The sequence below is a fragment of the Chlorocebus sabaeus genome, chromosome 6 (assembly GCF_047675955.1).
Source record: "Chlorocebus sabaeus isolate Y175 chromosome 6, mChlSab1.0.hap1, whole genome shotgun sequence".
NCBI classification, from domain to species: Eukaryota; Metazoa; Chordata; class Mammalia; order Primates; family Cercopithecidae; genus Chlorocebus; species Chlorocebus sabaeus.
The window spans coordinates 9,220,467-9,239,357 of record NC_132909.1 but is presented as its reverse complement, the minus strand read 5'-3'; the positions used below and the strand labels follow the sequence as shown (position 1 = coordinate 9,239,357).

General features: G+C 55.9%; 3 protein-coding genes across 4 annotated transcripts; 1 reads left to right on the top strand and 2 right to left on the bottom strand.

Annotated features, from left to right (window-relative positions):
* Position 1: 1 nt before the first annotated feature.
* On the bottom strand, positions 2–6,085 carry IZUMO1 (izumo sperm-oocyte fusion 1). The gene is made up of 9 exons (XM_007997455.3): positions 4,763–6,085; positions 4,348–4,422; positions 3,577–3,663; positions 3,303–3,323; positions 2,567–2,647; positions 1,312–1,412; positions 892–1,045; positions 404–581; positions 2–139 (listed from the first exon to the last, which is right to left on the bottom strand). The coding sequence occupies exons 1-9, from the start codon at positions 5,094–5,096 to the stop codon at positions 19–21; spliced, it is 1,152 nt and encodes a 383-aa protein (XP_007995646.1). The 5' UTR covers positions 5,097–6,085; the 3' UTR covers positions 2–18.
* Positions 6,086–7,115: 1,030 nt separating this feature from the next.
* FUT1 (fucosyltransferase 1 (H blood group)) lies at positions 7,116–15,528 on the bottom strand. 2 transcript variants are annotated; one of them, XM_007997463.3, is made up of 5 exons: positions 15,309–15,528; positions 12,734–12,967; positions 12,301–12,531; positions 11,899–12,134; positions 7,116–10,685 (listed from the first exon to the last, which is right to left on the bottom strand). In XM_007997463.3, exon 5 carries the CDS (start codon positions 10,681–10,683, stop codon positions 9,583–9,585), a length of 1,101 nt encoding a protein of 366 aa, XP_007995654.1. In that variant the 5' UTR covers positions 10,684–10,685; positions 11,899–12,134; positions 12,301–12,531; positions 12,734–12,967; positions 15,309–15,528; the 3' UTR covers positions 7,116–9,582. The 2 variants fall into 2 exon arrangements, with proteins under 2 accessions (XP_007995654.1, XP_007995655.1); XM_007997464.3 differs by lacking the exon at positions 11,899–12,134.
* A 137-nt stretch (positions 15,529–15,665) lies between these two features.
* Positions 15,666–18,646, top strand: FGF21 (fibroblast growth factor 21). Its single transcript, XM_007997465.3, has 4 exons — positions 15,666–15,995; positions 16,092–16,496; positions 17,292–17,395; positions 18,243–18,646. Exons 2-4 carry the CDS (start codon positions 16,262–16,264, stop codon positions 18,531–18,533), a joined length of 630 nt encoding a protein of 209 aa, XP_007995656.1. The 5' UTR covers positions 15,666–15,995; positions 16,092–16,261; the 3' UTR covers positions 18,534–18,646.
* The last annotated feature ends 245 nt before the right edge of the window (positions 18,647–18,891 follow it).

Sequence of the window (18,891 nt, the reverse complement as noted above, 5' to 3'; positions counted from 1 at the left end):
AGACAACAAGATAAATCTTTATTGGTGCCTCGAATCTGTGGCTTTTTCTTTTGGGACCTGGGGTTGCTCGGCCACTCCACTGCCAAGGCCAAACAGTGAGGACTTGATGAAATCGATCACCTTCCTTCGACAAAATATCCTACGGGTGGGAGTGGGGTGCAGATCATGGAACCGGGTTGGGTAGTAATTGTGTGGGGGACACCCCTCCCAACCACCCCCTGTGTGACTTTATTCTAGCAATTATCTAAGCCTCGCCCTTCGAAGTCCTCCTATGCAAGCCCCCCGCACTCCACCCCCCAGGAAAGTCCTCCTCAGTAGCCCCCAGCCCAGCTTCTTCGTTGGGTTCCTGGAAGCCCCGCCCCTTACTCCAAGCCTAGCCAGCCTTCTTCAACGGGTTGCTCACGCAAAGGTAATGCCGGTTATCAGTGCTAGGGAGCCCCAGATCAGCAGCCCCAGAAGGCGGCCTTTCAGCATTTTCTCGGGCTTCAGAGGCTGGAGGGTATTGGACGACTCCGTGGTCGCCTCCCCCGGGGTTACGATATTTGGGGACGGTTTTTCCTCCTCGACCCTTTTGGGCAACACTGTTAGAGAAAGTGCAAAGAGCAGTCCTGGCAGGGCGTGGAGTTCCTGCCCTGGCAAAGGCAAGCCCGTCCCGGTAGCCTGCCATCCTAGAGATAATCACGCCTTCAACAGTGTAAAGCCTGAACACACCCAAGGGAACGCCTGTCCTCGGGGTCAGAGGCCACGCCCCCGGCGGGAAGCCACACCCCTTGCCCTGAAACCACACCCAACAGGAAGTCACGCCCCCATCGCCGAGGCCACGCCCCCGCCGCGGACCCTAGCTTTCCTGGGCCCTGAATCCTACACTTCTCTCAACCCCACAGCACTGACCTGTGACGCGAAAATTGATGACCGTGGCTGGGCTGGAATTCACAGAGCCCAGCTCGCAGCGGTAGCTGCCTGCATCCTCTGGACCCACCATGGACTTGGTCAGGGTGGGCTCTTTCCCCTTGGACACCAAGGTCTCCGTATTGTTCCCCCAAACCTAGACCCAAGCTCAAGGGGTCACTGAGGCCTGAGGAATTCAGGGGTTGGGGGAGTACCGGGTTGAGAAGATCACAGGGCCTCAGTGTGGGAGGTGGGTGTCCAGGGTGTCACTGGTCGGGGCACGGGGTCCCCAGAGGTCAGTAGAGACCACACCTAATAGACCACCCGCCTGGGTCATGAGAATCGTGGGTGCAGGCCCACAGATCCGGTACACAAGTATTGTAGTCTAGGGAGTTCAAGGGTTACAGAAGTTGAGGCCCTCACCCTGTAAAAGCTGTAATCAGTGAGGCCTTCAGAAGCCTGATGCCAGTTTAACTCACAGTCCAGGATCATATCTTCCATTTGAGGAACCTCCACATTGCGCTCTGGGGGTGGAGGAAGACCATGGGACACTCTTTCACGGTTCTGTTTGTTGGTTTGTTTGTTTGTTTGTTTTTGAGATGGAATCTTGCTCTGTCTCCCAGGCTGGAGTACAGTGGCCTGATCTCCGCTCACTGCAACCTCCGCTTCCCGGGTTCAAGCGATTCTCTTGCCTAAGCCTCCTGAGTATCTGGGACTACGGGCGCATGCCACCACGCCCGGCTAAGTTTTGTATTTTTAGTAGAGACGGGGTTTCACCATTTTGGCTAGGCTGGTCTCGAACTCCTAACCTCAGGCGATCTGTCTGCCTCAGCCTCCCAAAGTGCTGGGATTACAGGCATGAGCCACTGCGCCCAGCCTCCTTCACGCTTCTTTACCCTCCCCTAATCCTTTTACATTTGTTGTAACCCTGTCTTTTCTTTTCTTTCTCGCTCGCTCTCTATTTATTTATTTATTTTTAGACGAAGTCTCATTCTGTCACCCAGGCTGGAGTGCAGTGGCGCCATCTTGGCTCACTGCAGCCTTCACCTCCCAAGTTCAAGCAATTCTCTGCCTCAGCCTCCCGAGTAGCTGGGATTACAGGTGCCTGCCACCATGTCTGACTACTTTTTTTGTATTTTTAGTACCAAAACGATGGTTTCACCATCTTGGCCAGGCTGGTCTTGAACTCCTGACCTCGTGATTCACCTGCCTCGGCCTCCCAAAGTGCTAGGATTACAGGTATGAGCCAGCTCGCACGCCTCTTTTTTTTTTTTTTTTTGACAAGTTCTCACTCTTTTGCCCGGGCTGGAGTGCAGTGGTATGATCGTAGCTCACTGCAGTCTCCAACTCCTGGGTCCAGGCAATCCTCCTGCCTCAGCCTTCCAAGTATCTGGGACTACAGGCACACACCACCACACCTGGCTGATTTTTAAATTTTTTTGTAGAGATGGGGTCTCGCTATGTTGCCCAGGCTGGTCTCAAACTCCTGGCTTCCCGATCCTCCCGTCTCAGCCTCTCAAAGTGCCAGGATTATAGGTATGAGCCACTGTACCCAGCCTAAACCCTGCCTTTTCTTGTCTACTGCCCCCACACCCCTGTCTAAACTCTCTCTAGTCTGTCTCTCCTATCACCCCACCCCACCTGCACCAGTTCCTCCTGCTGGGTACAGTTCTCTCACCCCCGCAATCGTAGGACTTTCGACAAGCGTGAACCTCCTTTTTGCAGTTCTTGCACCAGATCAGAGTTTGCAACATCACACCTGGAGGGGCAGAGTCAAGGCTTGTATTTGCCCACTAAGGGGCATGGCTAAAAGGAGAGGTCAGGGCCAAGGGGTGGGGCCAGGTCATCTACGACATTCCTAGATGGTCAGAGGAAGGGACAGGACCAGGACGCAGGTGGGTAGGAAGTGGACTCCAACAAGGCTCAGTAAAGAGTGTAAGTAAAGGCCGGGCGTGGTGGCTTACTCCTGTAATCCCAGCACTTTGGGAGGCTGAGGTGGGCAGATCACAAGGTCAGGAGTTCAAGACCAGCCTGACCACCATGGTGAAACCCTGTCTCTACTAAAAATACAAAAATTAGCTGGGTGTGGTGGCCAGCGCCTGTAATCCCAGCTACTCAGGGAGGCTGAGGCAGGAGAATAGTTTGAACCTGGGAGGCGGAGGTTGCAGTGAGCCGTGATCGCACCACTGCACTCCAGCCTGGGCGACAGGGTTTTTTAAAAAAAAAAAGAGTGTAAGTAGAATATGACCTGCTCCCCAGGAAATCCAAGGTGGAAAAAGAATACTGGAGACCCAGGAACCTCTCCAAGGCGGAGAATGACAAAACCACCAGGATCCAAAAAGGCGAGTGGGGAAGCTGACTATTTAGAGGGCAGGATGAGGAATAGAGGGTTAACTTCTGTAATCCAGACTCACCACATTTGTTGGGACAATAAGCTGTGTCAAAAGAGAAAAAAAGAGAGAAAGAGATGACAGAGTCAGATTTCTAAATGAAAGATGATGGAAGAGGGGGTTTGGGGAAGAGCTGGGCTTTGGGCTCTTGGGTTTGAGGGAGAAAAGACTTGGGTCTGAAGGAGGAGGCAGTTGGAGAAGCTGAGGAACTGGGCTTGGAGAAGTAAGGGGCTGGAGACAGGGACTCTTGGATAGTGGAAAGAGGAGCTGGGGGACACAGACTCCCATTTTCTCTCACCCTCTTTTTGGAATCGAGCAACATAGGTGGCAAAGGTTTCCTTTTGCAAGTGCAACATCCAAAATAGCTCCTTCACGAAGAGATCACCTGGGAAGACACAGGAACCCCCCCAATCCCACGTGTGAGGTGCTGGAAGTTTACTTCTGCCTGCAGAGCTGGCAGTTTACTTCCTGGCCTTGTCAGGAAAGGGCACTAAAATTGACCGTCTAACATAATGCCAGCCGCTGGGCTAAGCAATGCATATTTTGGGGGATGGGGGAGGGTCTTACTCTGCCACCCAGGCTGGAGTGCAGTGGTGCAATCATGGCTCACTGCAGCCTCAACCTCCTGGACTCAAGCAATCCTCCCGCCTCAACCCCCCAGGTAGCTAGGACTACAGGCACACACCACCATGCCCAGGTTATATATATATGTATATATATATTGTATTTTTTGTAGAGACAAGGTTTCACCATGTTGGCCAGGCTGGTCTTGAACTACTGAGCTCAAGCAATCTGTCTGCCTCAGCCTCCCAAAGTGCCGGGATTATAGGCATGAGCTACCCATGCCCGGCCAGCAATACACATTTAAACTGAACAACTGAGGGAGCATTTTAGAGCCAAGGGAGCTTCCAAGTCCTTTGCTCAAGGCCATACAGCTAGGAAGTGGCAGAGCAGGCATTTGAACCTAGGCAGTCTGGCCCCACAGCCTAGTATCTGGCCAAGAGACCAGGCAGCACTAATGCTGGCTTCCCTGAGAGATTCTGGACCCCTACTCCCTTGGTGCATTTACCTTTTACATCACTGTCTGTGATGCGTTTCAGATCCTTCAGCAAACTCCAGGACCCCTTTTGCAGTGTGGCCTCGTCTGTCGGGGAGATACAACCCCAGATTCCAGCCTTACTGTCTCATTGGCGCGCCTAATCTTAGAAACTACAATACCCATGAGGCCACTGGGCAAGGATAGGCCTGGTTAAGGACTCGGAAGCCCGTTGCCTTCTGGGAGTTGTAGTTTTATTACATAAAATCGCCGGATAAGGATATGGAAAATGGTATGTACCAGCCCCGGGGAACCTCAGAATCTGCATCTCAGCCTTCTCCATTCCCAAATCCCGGAGACCTTGCTGTCAGCCTCTTCCTCCCCCTGGTCTTATCTCCCTCCTTCCCTTTCCCAGGACCCAGGGGTCCGTGGTTCCCCCTGCCCTCACCAACGACCCCCATATAGGTATCCTCATTAAGCGACAGTTCCTGGAAATCCTTCACGGCTTTCTCTACCCTTTGCATCATGGCTTTGTGATGCTTCGCGTCCAGATGGCCAGGCAGATAATCTTTCTCCAGGGACTTTAGCGCCAGCACGACAGACGGGTCACATATAACACACTCCTCGGCAGGAAGCAAGCAACCGGCCAGCGCCGCACACAGGAGGGTAAAATGCGGCCCCATTGCAGCCGGCGCGCACAGTTCCTGAAGACCGTTAGGAAGGGTGCTCTCACCCCAAACCGAGAGCAGGAGAACGCTAAACGGAGAAAAGCCAAAATCCATCTTAAGAAGTCCCACTGGGCTCCCTACCCATGGGGTCCCCAAACCGCGAAAAGAGGATCTTCAGGAAATCTCCAAATAAAGAGGACCTATGTCGTTCATCAAATGCCTCCGAAGTGTGAAACTCAGCCCCAACCCAGGGGACCCCAAATTTAGGGTTCTCACTGCATCCCAATTGAGAGATCAGAAAAACTGTTAAACAGGAAGCATTCATAAGTCCCCAAACTCAGGACCTGGAATCTCCCAACCCCATGCGCCCCTTCCCAAAATCCCAAACTATGGAATTTTCCAAGTCCCCAGATTGACGTGATCCTGAACTCCAACCCTTAAGTGCAACCCTGAGGCACTCCCCCGCCAGCCCCCAAAAACCTGTTGAACCTCAAGCTGAAGATTCAAAGCCCAAACCAATAAATCATCTAACACAGACCCAACCACGATATTGTCAAACTCGGAAGTCCTTCAAAACCAAAACACATTCCGAATTCCTAAACCTGGGGTCCGCACTAAGACTTAAGCAAGACTCCATGCGGTCCTCCAGACCCAGGGGGCCCTTGTTCACCCTTCCCCAAAACTAACGGGCTCCCAATTTGCAGGGCGCACCCTTCTGCTTAGAAAGGAGCCCCGGTGCATCCTGAACAGTGATGCACCCTAAAGAGCCGCTCCCCGACCTTGATTCCTGACTTGTGGCTTCTAACACTGGGGTTCGTTGAGGAGCCCGGTCCAGGTTCTGAGGGCTTTTAAAGAAGAACCCGGGGTCATGACCACCTACGCTAATTTTCCCAGGGCTAAAATCAAGGATTTTGTTGGGGACGAGGGTAAGGTTGGTTGCGTGAAATCGAGAGCTTTTCGATGGGGGTCTGAGTCACGGAGGATCCCCTCTCCTCAGGGAACTCCTGCAAACACCCGCTGCGAGCTTCTCACGTAGAGGCCCGAATTCTCTTATAGATATTCCTTGGGCGTTCCTTGGCCCCACCCAGAAACCCAACTCTGTCTGATTGGACTGCAACAAAGGGAGGCCCCGCCTATCGCTCCATGACGTCACAGAGGCTGCAGCCTTTTTGGACTAGAACTTTCCCTGCATCTACCGAAGAGGAAGGCTCCTGACTGCTCTGGCTTCCAGAGTCAAGGACCGGACTCTAGCGTTCAGCTTTCTCTCCTCTCCTTGCCCCAGGACCCAGGCTTTGGGCTAGATCCGGCCCCCCAAGCCGCTGCCGCCCCTACCGCGGTCCTTGGAAACGGCTGTCGAACTACGAAGCGGACGTTTTAGCCATAAGACTACGATTCCCAGAATGTCCTGGGGTCTCTTTCTCTGTAGCTGATTAGCGCTGCCAACCCCATAGCTTTCCGGGAAATGTAGTTCAATGATAATCTGTTCGCTCCCTCCTCCGCCTCTTCTCCCCATGCGGAGGTCCCAGCGGGAGGAGAGGACTGGGGGCCAATACTGAGGGTCCAGAAGAGAGCAACTGGGGGCTCAGACGTTTGGGTCCTGGAAGGTCTGTCTCTCCTGTGTGACTGAAACAGGAAACCAGAAAAACAGGGACCACAACTCTCAGAAGTCCAGCAACAAGGAGCTGTCAGATCTAAGTAGGGACAGTACTCCCAATCACGAGTAATAAAAATCCTCAGGGCCAGGCGCGGTGGCTCACGCCTTTAATCCCAGCACTTTGAGAGGCCGAGGTGGGCGGATTGCCTGCGGTCAGGAGTTCGAGACCAGCCTGGCTAACATGGTGAAACCCCGTCTCTACTAAAAATACAAAAATTAGCTGGACATGGTGGCACACGTCTGTAGTCCCAGCTACTCCGGAGGCTGAGGCAGAAGAATCACTTGAACCCGAGAGGTGGAGGTTGCAGTGAGCCGAGATCACACCACGGCACTCCAGCTTAGGTGACTCGGTCTCCAAAAAAAAAAAAGTCTTCAGAAGTACCCGCCTTTTCCTCCACTCACTCTCACACACACACACACACACACACACACACACACACACGGAAGCTCTGACTCCAAAAAAGCTGCAGAGACAGAGGTTGGTGCTGTAGACTTTTAATTCATACCTCCTGCTCTCTTACCTGTGGCAGCTGAGTTGGGAACAGTGCTGTAACTGTAACAATTGTACTGTAAGTGTAACTCCCTGATAAGCTTGGAGGCATGGGATCCTGGATGAGTAGATAGGGGATGTGATCAGAGTTGACTAAGTTTAAGATTTCTTCTGCCGGGCGCGGTGGCTCACGCCTGTAATCCCAGCACTTTGGGAGGCCAAGGCGGGTGGATCACGAGGTCAGGAGATCGAGACCATCCTAGCTAACATGGTGAAACCCCGTCTCTACTAAAAATACAAAAAAAAATTAGCTGGGTGTGGTGGCGGTGCCTGTAGTCCCAGCTACTCGGAGGCTGAGGCAGGAGAATGGCGTGAACGCGGGAGGCGGAGCTTGCAGTGAGCCGAGATCGCGTCACTGCACTCCAGCCTGGGTGACAAGGCGAGACTCTGTCTCAAAAAAAAAAAAAAAAGATTTCTTCTTTCACCCTCCAAAAAAAAGCAAGGGACTCCTGTGATCTCGACAATCCTGTCCACCTTGGCCAGACCTCGTGCTCCTGCCTGGATTTGAGGCTGGGTCCAGTGTCTGCATACCTTTAGATCCTTTTATCTCAGACCTGCTCAATGCCAGATGTGGTTCTGGGAGTTCAGGGGCAGACAATGGTTAGCAACGAGCACAGTGCCTGCCAGCTTGTCACAAGAACAGAGGGTGTGTTTATGCCTCCACACTTCCAGAAAACAGATCCCAGACCCCCAGCGGCCCACCTGCAGAGAAAGACCATCTTCCCTCATCGTGAGAGGAAACCTGAACTCAGACCCAATATATGGAGCTCTGGCAGTTTATGAGCTTAAAAAAAAAGTGTCCCTGGATCCCTGGAAAGTTCTGCTCCAGAAGCTGCACCATTTTAGCAGTGATCCCTCACCGCACTTTTGCGTTTTAGCCTGTCTGCTCAAAACAAACAAAAAAGTCTTTGAGGGGCTGGAGGGCTGGCTGGACAGAGTCCTGCTCTGCTCACCAACTGCCCCAGCTTCTCCAGAGACTGTGAACACAGCAAGACGCTGGCTAACTAGAGATGGTTTGTTTTCCATCTCGATTTTTCCAGCAATGGCGGGGCACACGTTAGATGCTACAATTAGGTTGTACATTCATTAGATTCTTCACTTGGCCAGGTGTGCTGGTTCACGTCTGTAATCCCAGCATTCTGGGAGGCCAAGGTGGGAAGATTGCTTGAGCCCAGGAGTTCAAGAACAGCCTGGGCAATATCACAAGACCTTGTCTCTACAAAAATTTTTAAACATTATCCGGGTTGGGCATGGTGGCTCACACCTGTAATGCCAGCACTATGGGAGGCCGAGGCGGGCGGATCACGAGGTCAGGAGATTGAGACCATCCTGGCTAACACGGTGAAACCCCCTCTCTACTAAAAATACAAACAAAAATTAGCTAGGTGTGGTGGCAGTCGCCTGTAGTCCCAGCTACTCCGGAGGCGAAGGCAGAATGGCACGAACCCGAGAGGCGGAGCTTGCAGTGAGCTGAGATCACGCCACTGCACTCTGGCCTGGGCTACAGAGTGAGACTCCATCTCAAAAAATATATATAAATAAATAAATAAAAAAGAAAAAACAAAATTATCCGGGCTGGGCACTGTGGCTCACGCCAGTAATCCCAGCACTTTGGGAGGCCGAGGCAGGTGGATCACAAGGTCAAGAGATCGAGACCATCCTGGCCAACATAAAAATACAAAAATTAGCTGGGCATGATGGCGTGTGCCTGTAGTCCCAGCTACTCAGGAGGCAGAGGCAGGAGATTCGCTTGAACCCAGGAGGCGGAGGTTGCAGTGAGCCAAGATCACGCCACTGCACTCCAGCCTGGGCAACAGGGCGAGACCCTGTCTCCAAAAACAAAAACTAAAAAGATTCTTCACCTTAGTTATCTGGATTTCCAGAATCCCATCCTGTCTGTAAAGGCCCTGCAGGGTTCTTCACAGGCATCAAATCTGGCCCTCTCTAGAACAAGCCTCCCTCTAGAATCACTCCAGAAACACAGAAGGGGACTTGGTGAATGCTTGCTCTGGACCAATCATATTTTCCTTCAGTCTTTGGAGGACCCAAGGGAGAAGTAACCCCTCTTCTAGAATAGACCAGAGGGAGAGTTCCCTATTCCTGTGGGCAGCCATCTGGAAGTACTGTAGATACGGGCTGGGAAGAGCAGGTGGGCACTGTGGCTTCTAGAACTGCCTGCCATCCATCAGGAAAAGATGTTTTGCTAGTTCTAGAATGTTCGGACAGTTCCAGAAAGAACCCCCTTCTCTCCAACTCTCCCAACTAGAATGGCTCTGGAAACGGGCACCCATTTGCTTCAGGAGCACCACAGGCTTCTCCAGAAGATGCCAGGCCTCTAGAGCCATGTACTGCTGGCTCTAGAAAGATCAGGCTATTTCAGAAAATCTCCCCAGCTCTCAAGGCTCAGTCAATGTCCAGAGTGGAGACAAGTCTGCATTAATGCCCACCCACTCCGGCAAGAAGGCAGCCTCTGGCTTAAAGATCTTCAGGAACTCAGAGTCTGGCAGGGTGAAGTTGGCCAGGTAGACAGTGTCTCCGCCAGCCAGGTAGGCAGCCCAGAAGCCGAAGGTGCCAATGGTCATAATGGTGTGGTTGCACTGTGTGAGCAGGGCAAAGTCTTTCCACGGTGTAGCCTCCTGTCCATCGCCAGCAAACGTCACATCGCCCTGGAAGGTGTCGATGTTTTCTTTACACCACTCCATGCCGTTGCTGGTAACCACAAAAACTGGGGCTTCGTACCGTGCCCGGAACCAGTCCATGGCCTGCCGGAGGTAGGCTCTGTCGCCCACCACACCCTTCCAGCGCTGAGGCATAACCTGCAGATAGTCCCCACGGCGCACGTGGACGCCCACAAAGGTGCGCGGGCGGTCCCCCGTGCGGCCCAGGCGGAGCTGACCCAGCGCACTCTGCGCCTCTTCCCGAAGGTGGTCGTGCAGGGTGAACTCCCTGCGGATCTGTTCCCGTAGATGGTGGAAGAAAGTCCAAGAGCAGGGGAAGCCAGAGAGCTTCAGGAAAGGATCCCTCAAGTCCGCATACTCCTCCGACATCCAGTCGTGAAGCTGCAGCTCCCGCCATGGCGTGCGGCTGTCCACTTCTGGGGCCAGCACGGGCAGGGTGATGCGGAATACCGGCGCCAGGACGGCATGCATGGCAGGCAGGATGAAGGCCCGGCGGCCATTGAGCTGGGCCAGAGCCAGCAGCGTGGCATACTGTCCCATCTGATTACCAAACCGACCATCGGGATAGATAGTCCAGGTGCCGGAGAGGGAGGCAGAGTTCTGGGGACAGGAAGAGGAGGTGTTGGGGCCCATCGGGGTATCTGGCAGGCAGAAGATGGCCACCGGGGGTGTCACCAGGCGGCGGTCTGGACACAGGATCGACAGGCCTAGGCCATGTGGAAAGCTGTCTTGGTGGATATGGAGGAAGAAGGAGAGCGCAGAGAGGACACAGACTAGCAAGAAGGCCAGGCAGAGCTGACGACGGCTCGGGGGCCACATGGCTGCAGGGGAGGAAAGGTGAATTAGCAAATACACAGAGACTAGGGAGGGGAGGCTGAGGAGGGATGTGGGGGAAGGGAGGTGCCTGGGGTGCAGCACTCCTTAGTCCCAGGGAAAGAGGAAGTCACAGGTTTAGACTCCTGGGGCTGAGGTAGGGAGCCCCGGAGTCCTAGGTTTGAGGGATGAGAGCCTTGGAATTTCAGGGCATGGGGATTGGAAGACAAGTGGTTTTCAAGATAGCCATGATTTGGCTGGGCGCTGTGGCTCACACCTGTAATTCCAGCATATTGAGAGGCTGAGATGGGAGGATCCCTTGAGCCTAGGAGTTCAAGATCAGCCTGGGCAACAGAGCAAGACTCCGCTTTTACAAAAAAAAATTTTTTAATTAGCTTGGCATGGGCCGGGAGGGGTGGCTCACACCTGTAATTCCGGCACCTTGGGACACCAAGGCCACAGATCACCTGAGGTCCGGAGTGGGAGACCAGACTGACCAACATGGAGAAACCCTGTCTCTACTTAAAATACAAAAGTAGCCAGGTGTGGTGGCGCATGCCTGTAATCCCAGCTACTAGGGAGGCTGAGGCAGGAGAATCGCTTGAACCCGGGAGGCGGGGGTTGTGGTGAGCCGAGATCGTGCCATTACACTCGAGCCTGGGCAACAAGAGCGAAATTCCGTCCCCCGCCCCGAAAAAAAAAAAATTAGCTTGGCATGGCGGCACGTGTCTGTGGTTTCAGCTACACCGGATGCTAAGGCGGGAGGACCCCCGGAGCTCACAATGAGCCGCGATAGCACCACTGACTGCACTCCAGCTTGGGCGACAGAGAGGGACCCTCTCTTAAAAAAAAAAAAAAAAAAAAGCAAAACAGACAGCCATGGTCCAGGTTCCTGCACCTTTCCTGCAGGAATCTCGAGTCTCCCCTCCTGTAAGGTCCGCTGATACTAGACTCTTCCATCAGCCTGTTTCTCAGGAGTGGCTGTCTGTGAGGAGCAAAATCCACCACAGAGGTGGTGATGGGAAGCGATAGTCGAAGTAAAACAAGAGAGGCTGGAGGGTGAGGAGCGGAAGCAGCATCTTGGTTCCTGGAGAAGTAATGGCTGGGGAGGCGGCGGAGAGTCCTAGGGCCTTAGGAAGACCTGGAGAAGAGGTTGGAGGTGCACCTCCTGGCTCTGAAGGAGTTGTTGCTGGGTCCCAGGCACCGGCAGTCCCCACTTACCCGAGCTGCTTGCAGGTGGCAGATCCACAGTACGCTTTGCGTGGCCGGAGCGCGCCCTCTACAAAGGCAGGCCACATCCGGCCGCCCCTGGAACGCCAGGCGTCCGGCTCTTCGGCCTCGCAGCCCTCCCCTCCGCGCAGCCTGTCCGGACTGGCAGCGAGGGCTTGGGGAGGGGAGGAAGGAGGGGGCGCGGCAGGGAGTTTCTCAGCGTCCGCCTTCCCGGGCTGGGCTGATGGCTGGAAGGTGGAGGCCCGCCCCTCACTTGGCGCCGAGTCCCAGCGCCCGGGGCTAGGGCGATGGACCCTGGACCCACCGCTCCCCAGATTGGGGATGTGGGGGACCGCGCCCTGCCCCTCCGCCCCGGCATTGACCTCCGTGAAGGCTTCACCCGGGGCCGCCTACCTGGCTTGTGAGCAGCCGCGGCATCCTTGCGTGGACCCGGAGACGGAGCTCCCAGTTGCAATGTTCGAGCCGGGAGGTCCAATCCGCCGCCCTCTCCCTTCTGGTGCCAGGGCTTAGAGTCGGCTCCCGGCACCTGGGTGTGTCGAGCCTGGCCACGCCCCAGCGGCTGGGCAGGGCCCCCGCACCTGGTCCCGGCGCGTGGAGCGATCGTCCGCCCCCGGCCGCATCCTCCTGGGGAATGGAGAACCTGTCTGCCAGGCTGCTGCGGGAGCGCGCGAGGGCCTCCAGCCTGCAGGTGCCCCCCGCGCCCACCAGGGTCTCCGATATCCCACCCACCCAACCCGCCGTCCACACTCAAATTCCAGAATCCCAGCTCCTAGTCACTCCTTTTGGGGAATTCTAGGGTCCCGTGCTAAACCGCTACTTTCCAGACCTGCATTGCACCGAGGCAACCATTCCAATGCTGGAGACCGGAGTGGAACAGGATCTGTTTCCCATGCCGTCAGCGGGGGCCGTGGCTGCGGGCGCCAGAAACAAAGGCCTCTGCCCGCTTGTCACCTAATGAAAGCATTTTCTCTGGTCCAAGGCCCACCTCCAGCATCGCCAACCCCAAACAGGGCGGCTGATGTAGCGTCCAGCCCTACAGGGCTTTGAGGGTGTTCTTCCCCTGTGCGGAGACGAGAGATTGTAAGAAATAAAGACACAAGACAAAGAGATAGAAAACAGCTGGGCCCGAGGGACCGCTACCACCAAGACAGGGAGAGCGGTAGTGGCCCTGAATGGCTGGGCGCGCTATTTGTTGCATACAAGACAAGGGGACAGAGTAAGGAGGGTGAGTCGTCCAGGTGATTGATAAGGTCAATGAGTCACGTGATCACGGGACAGGGGCTCTTCCCTTTTAGGTAGCTGAGGCAGAGAGGGAAAGCAGCATCAGCGTTTTCTTCTATGCACTTATAAGAAAGATCAAAGACTTTAAGATTTTCATTATTTCTTCTACTGCTATCTACTACGAACTTCAAAGAGGAAGCAGGAGTACAGGAGGAACATGAGAGCGGACAAGGAGCATGACCACTGAAGCACAGCACCACAGGGAGATGTTTAAACCTCTGGATGACTGCGGGCAGGCCCGGATAATATCCAGCCTTCCACAAGGAGCTGGTGGAGCAAAGTGTTCCCTGACTCCTCCAAGGAAAGGAGATTCCCTTTCACGGTCTGCTAAGTAACGGGGGTCCTTCCCAGACACTGGCCTTACCGCTTGATCAAGGAGCCCTCAAGCAGCCCTTATGCGGCCGTGACAGAAGGCTCACTTCTTGCCTTCTAGGTCACTTCTCACAATATCCCTTCAGCACCTGACCCTATGCCCGCCGGTTATTTCTTGGTTATATTAATAATACAACAAAGAGTAATGGTAAAAGCTAATGATTAATGTTTACACTAATGATTAACAATGTCATGATCACCTCTATATCTAATTTGCATAATGACTATTCTTATTCTAACTATTTTCTTTATTATATGGAAACAGTTTGTGCCTTCAGTCTCTTGCCTTGGCACCTGGGTAATCCTGCACCCACAGACTGACCCTCACATTCAAGATACATCGATGTCAAGGACTCAGCAGTTTGACTTGATTCTCAGAAGTTTAACCATCATCTAGGATCCAGGCTCAGCACTCCCAGCACCCAGACCCTTCCAGTCACACCCAGCAGTCCAGACCCCCAGCCCCTCCTCCCTCAGACCCAGGAGCCCAGGTTCCCCAGCCCATCCTCCTTCAGATCCAGGAGTCCAGGCTCCAGTCCCTCTTTCCTCAGCCCCAGGAGTCCAGACCCCCAGCCCCTCCTCCCTCAGACCCAGGAGTCCAGGCCCCCAGCCCCTCCTCCCTCAGACCCAGAAGTCCAGACCCCAGCCCCTCCTCCCTCAGACCCAGAAGTCCAGACCCCCAGCCCCTCCTCCCTCAGACCCAGGAGTCCAGACCCCCAGCCCCTCCTCCCTCAGATCCATGAGTCCAGACCCCCAGCCCCTCCTCCCTCAGACCCAGGAGTCCAGGCCCCCAGCCCCTCCTCCCTCAGACCCAGAAGTCCAGACCCCAGCCCCTCCTCCCTCAGACCCAGGAGTCCAGACCCCCAGCCCCTCCTCCCTCAGACCTAGAAGTCCAGACCCCCAGCCCCTCCTCCCTCAGATCCATGAGTCCAGACGCCCAGCCCCTCCTCCCTCAGACCCAGGAGTCCAGACCCCCAGCCCCTCCTCCCTCAGACCCAGGAGTCCAGGCCCCCAGCCCCTCCTCCCTCAGACCCAGAAGTCCAGGCCCCAGCCCCTCCTCCCTCAGATCCAGGAGTCCTGGCTCTAGTCCCTTTCATCAGACCCAGGAGTCCAGACCCCAGCCCTTCCTCCCTCAGACCCAGGAGTCCAGGCTCCCAGCCCCTCCTCCCTCAGACCCAGGAGTCCAGGCCCCAGCCCCTCCTCCCTCAGACCCAGGAGTCCAGACCCCCAGCCCTTCCTCCCTCAGACCCAGGAGTCCAGACCCACAGGCCCTCCTCCCTTAGACCCAGGAGCCCAGGTTTTCCATCCCCTCCTCCCTCAGATCCAGGAGTCCAGACCCCCAGCCCCTCCTCCCTCAGATCCATGAGTCCAGACGCCCAGCCCCTCTTCCCTCAGACCCAGGAGTCCAGATCCCCAGCCCCTCCTCCCTCAGATCCAGGAGTCCAGATCCCCAGCCCCTCCTCCCTCAGATCCAGGAGTCCAGATCCCCAGCCCCTCCTCCCTCAGATCCAGGAGTCCTGGCTCTAGTCCCTTTCCTCAGACCCAGGAGTCCAGAACCCCAGCCCTTCCTCCCTCAGACCCAGGAGTCCAGACCCCCAGCCCCTCCTCCCTCAGACCCAGGAGTCCAGGCCCCCAGCCCCTCCTCCCTCAGACCCAGGAGTCCAGGCCCCCGGCCCCTCCTTCCTCAGACCCAGGAGTCCAGACCCCCAGCCCTTCCTCCCTCAGATGTAGAAGTCTTAATCTTGTACCTTTAGGGGCTCGGGGAAATTAGCCAACCTGTCTTCCCTGTGGGTGCCCACTCCAGAGCATGGCTTGGCTGCCAACTCCAGTCAGGGACTCTCAGCCACCCCTCCCCCCAGGTTATTTTATGAGCACCTGCCTGGGCCTGGGATGGCTTCTCTGGTGAAAGAAACACCAGGATTGCATCAGGGAGGAGGAGGCTGGGATGGCCAGAGTCTGAGCATCTGAGCAGGGACAGATGAGGTTGAGGTTGGCCCACGGCCAGGTTAGAGGCTTCCACGGCAGGACACCTGTGTCTTCGCTGTGGTCGCTTCTTTCACACAGCAATTGCCGCCTTGCTGAGGATCAAGGAAGCTCAGTGTCAGATCACGCCCTCCCCCCAAACTTAGAAATTCAGATGGGGCGCAGAAATTTCTCTTGTTCTGCGTGATCTGCATAAATGTTCCAAGAGGTGGTTTTTCCAGGAGCCCAGCACCCCTCCTCCCTCCAACTCAGGGACTTGAGACCCCAGATCCTTCTCTCTGAGACTCAGGAATCTGGGCCCCCAGCCCCCTTCACCTGGGTCCCAGCTAACCTGATCCTCCTCTCCGTGGTCTCCTAGACCCAGGAGTCCGGCCCCCCATTGAAAGGACCCCCAGGTTACATCATCCATTCAGGCTGCCCTTGCCACGATGGAATTCTGTGGCTCCTGCCAAGTGGGTCAAATGCCATGGGTCAGGCGCAGGGAGGGTGATTGGGCGGGACTGTCTGGGTATAAATTCTGGAGCTTCTGCATCTATCCCAAAACACAGGAGTGTTCTGTCTGCTGAAGATCCAGCCAAAAGAGGACCCAGGCACTCAGGCCATCTGAGCATCGAGCTGTGAATCTGCTTACCTGGACAGCCGGAATCTGGCACCGATTCTAAACCACTAGCTTCTCCAAGCTCACACCCCGGAGATCACCTGAGGACCTGAGCCATTGATGGACTCAGACGAGATTAGGTTCGAGCACTCTGGACTATGGGTTCCTGTGCTGGCTGGGCTTCTGCTGGGAGCCTGCCAGGCACACCCCATCCCTGACTCCAGTCCTCTCCTGCAATTCGGGGGCCAAGTCCGGCAACGGTACCTCTACACAGATGATGCCCAGGAGACAGAAGCCCACCTGGAGATCAGGGAGGATGGGACAGTGGGGGGCACTGCTCACCAGAGTCCCGAAAGTGAGTGTGGGCCAGAGCCTGGGTCTGAGGGAGGAGGGGCTGTGGGTCTGGACTCCTGGGTCTGAGGGAGGAGGGCCTGAGGTCCTGGACTCCTGGGTCTGAGGGAGGAGGGGCCGGGGGTCTGGACTCCTGGGTCTGAGGGAGGAGGGGCCGGGGTCCTGGATTCCTGGGTCTGAGGGAGGAGGGGTTGGGGTCCTGGACTCCTGGGTCTGAGGGAGGAGGGACTGGGGTCCTGGACTCCTGGGTCTGAGGGAGGGGGGCCTGGGATCCTGGACTCCTCAGTCTGAGGGAGCGGGGGCTGGGGATCTGGACCCCTGGATCTGAAGGAGGAGGGGCTGGGGTCTGGGTGTGAGGGAGGAGGGGCTGGGGTCTGGGTCTGATGGAGGAGGGGCTGGGGTCTGGGTCTGATGGAGGAGGGGCTGGGGTCTGGATCTGAAGGAGGAGGGGCTGGGGTCTGGGTGTGAGGGAGGAAGGGCTGGGGTCTGGGTCTGAAGGAGGAGGGGCTGGGGGTCTGGAATCTTGGGTCTGAGAAATGAGGGGCTGGAGGCCTGGACTCCTGGATCTGAGGGAGGAGGGGGCTTCAGCCTGGACTCCTCTTGGGTCTGTGGGAGGAGGGGGGTGGGGGTATGGACTCCTGGATCTGAGGGAGGAAGGGGCTTCGGCCTAGACTCCTCCTGGGTCTGTGGGAGGAGGGGGGCTGCGGGCTTGGACTCCCAGGGCTGGGACAGAGCCGGGTGGTGGGACAGAGACGGGTGGGAGGGATCCTCTAAGCACCTTATCGCTTTTTCCCCTTAGGTCTCCTGCAGCTGAAAGCCTTGAAGCCAGGAGTTATTCAAATCTTGGGAGTCAAGACATCCAGGTTCCTGTGCCAGAAGCCAGATGGGGCCCTGTATGGATCGGTGAGTTTCCCGGACCCTCCTCACCACCCACCGTGCTCCTCCTATCTGTCGTCCTCATAGCCTGGGGTCTTGCTCATCCCCCTCCCTGGAGCCAGACTTGATTCTATTTGCTCTGCACACCCCCAACTGCAACCTTTGGAGGCTGAAGTTGTTGACATCAATGTTTGCAAGATGAGGAAACTGAGGCCCAGGCCGAGGCACCACTGACCTCAATCATGTGATGTGTGGATGCTGGAGTGGCCTGAGACTCGGGTTATTGGGAGTCTCGTGACTCAGTAACCCCTGCACCTGCCCACACGGCCCCTGAGTGCATGGCTCATGCTGGGCACGGGGACACTCAGGGAAGCCATGGCCAGTAAAGTGACCAGGACCTTGAGTGCTAGGGAGACCCCCCGCCTGGCCTTAGAGAGCACTGACGGCTCCTCCGAGGCTGAAATGTTCTCTGTGAAGTCTGAACTGGAAGGCCTGGGGTAAAAATGAAAACTGCCTTTGCTGTTTTGTTTCCTAGAGGAGAGACTGAGGCCTGGGCCTCTAGGTCTGAGGGAGGAGAGACTGGCTCCTGGACCCCTGGGTCTGACGGAGGAGGCACTGGGGGCCTGGACTCCTGGGTCTAAGGGAGGAGAGACTGGGGCCTGAACCCCTGGGTCTGAGGGAGGAAGTGCTGGGGACCTGGACTCCTGGGTCTGAGGGAGGAGGGACTGGGATCTGGACTCTTGGGTCTGAGGGAGGAGGGACTGGGATCTGGACTCCTGGGTCTGAGGGAGGCAGGGCTGGGGCCTGGATCCTGGGTCCTACAGCAGGAAAACATAGAGGGACCCTGTCTCTGATCCTGTTTTTGTCCCCTTAGCTCCACTTTGACCCTGAGGCCTGCAGCTTCCGGGAGCTGCTTCTTGAGAACGGATACAATGTTTACCAGTCCGAGGCCCACGGCCTCCCACTGCACCTGCCGGGAAACAAGTCCCCACACCGGGACCCTGCATCCCGAGGACCAGCTCGCTTCCTGCCACTACCAGGCCTGCCCCCCGCACCCCCAGAGCCGCCAGGAATCCTCGCCCCCGAGCCCCCGGATGTGGGCTCCTCAGACCCTCTGAGCATGGTGGGACCTTCCCAGGCCCGAAGCCCTAGCTACGCTTCCTGAAGCCAGAGGCTGTTTACTATGACATCTCCTCTTTATTTATTAGGTTATTTATCTTATTTATTTTTTTATTTTTCTTACTTGAGATAATAAAGAGTTTGAGAGGAGGATGAGAATGAGCCTGTGTGAGTGTCTGAGGGAAAACATGGAATCTGTTTCGTCTCCCTTGCCCCATACAATTCCCTTTACACCTCCCCCGACGTGGTCCTAGGGTCCTGGCTTCCCACTGGGCCTCTTCTTCTCCTCTCTTCTCTTCTCTTTCTTTTTGAGATGGAGTCTCGCTCTGTCACCCAGGCTGGAGTGCAGTGGCGTGATCTTGGCTCACTGCAAACTCCGCCTCCCGGGTTCAAGCGATTCTCCT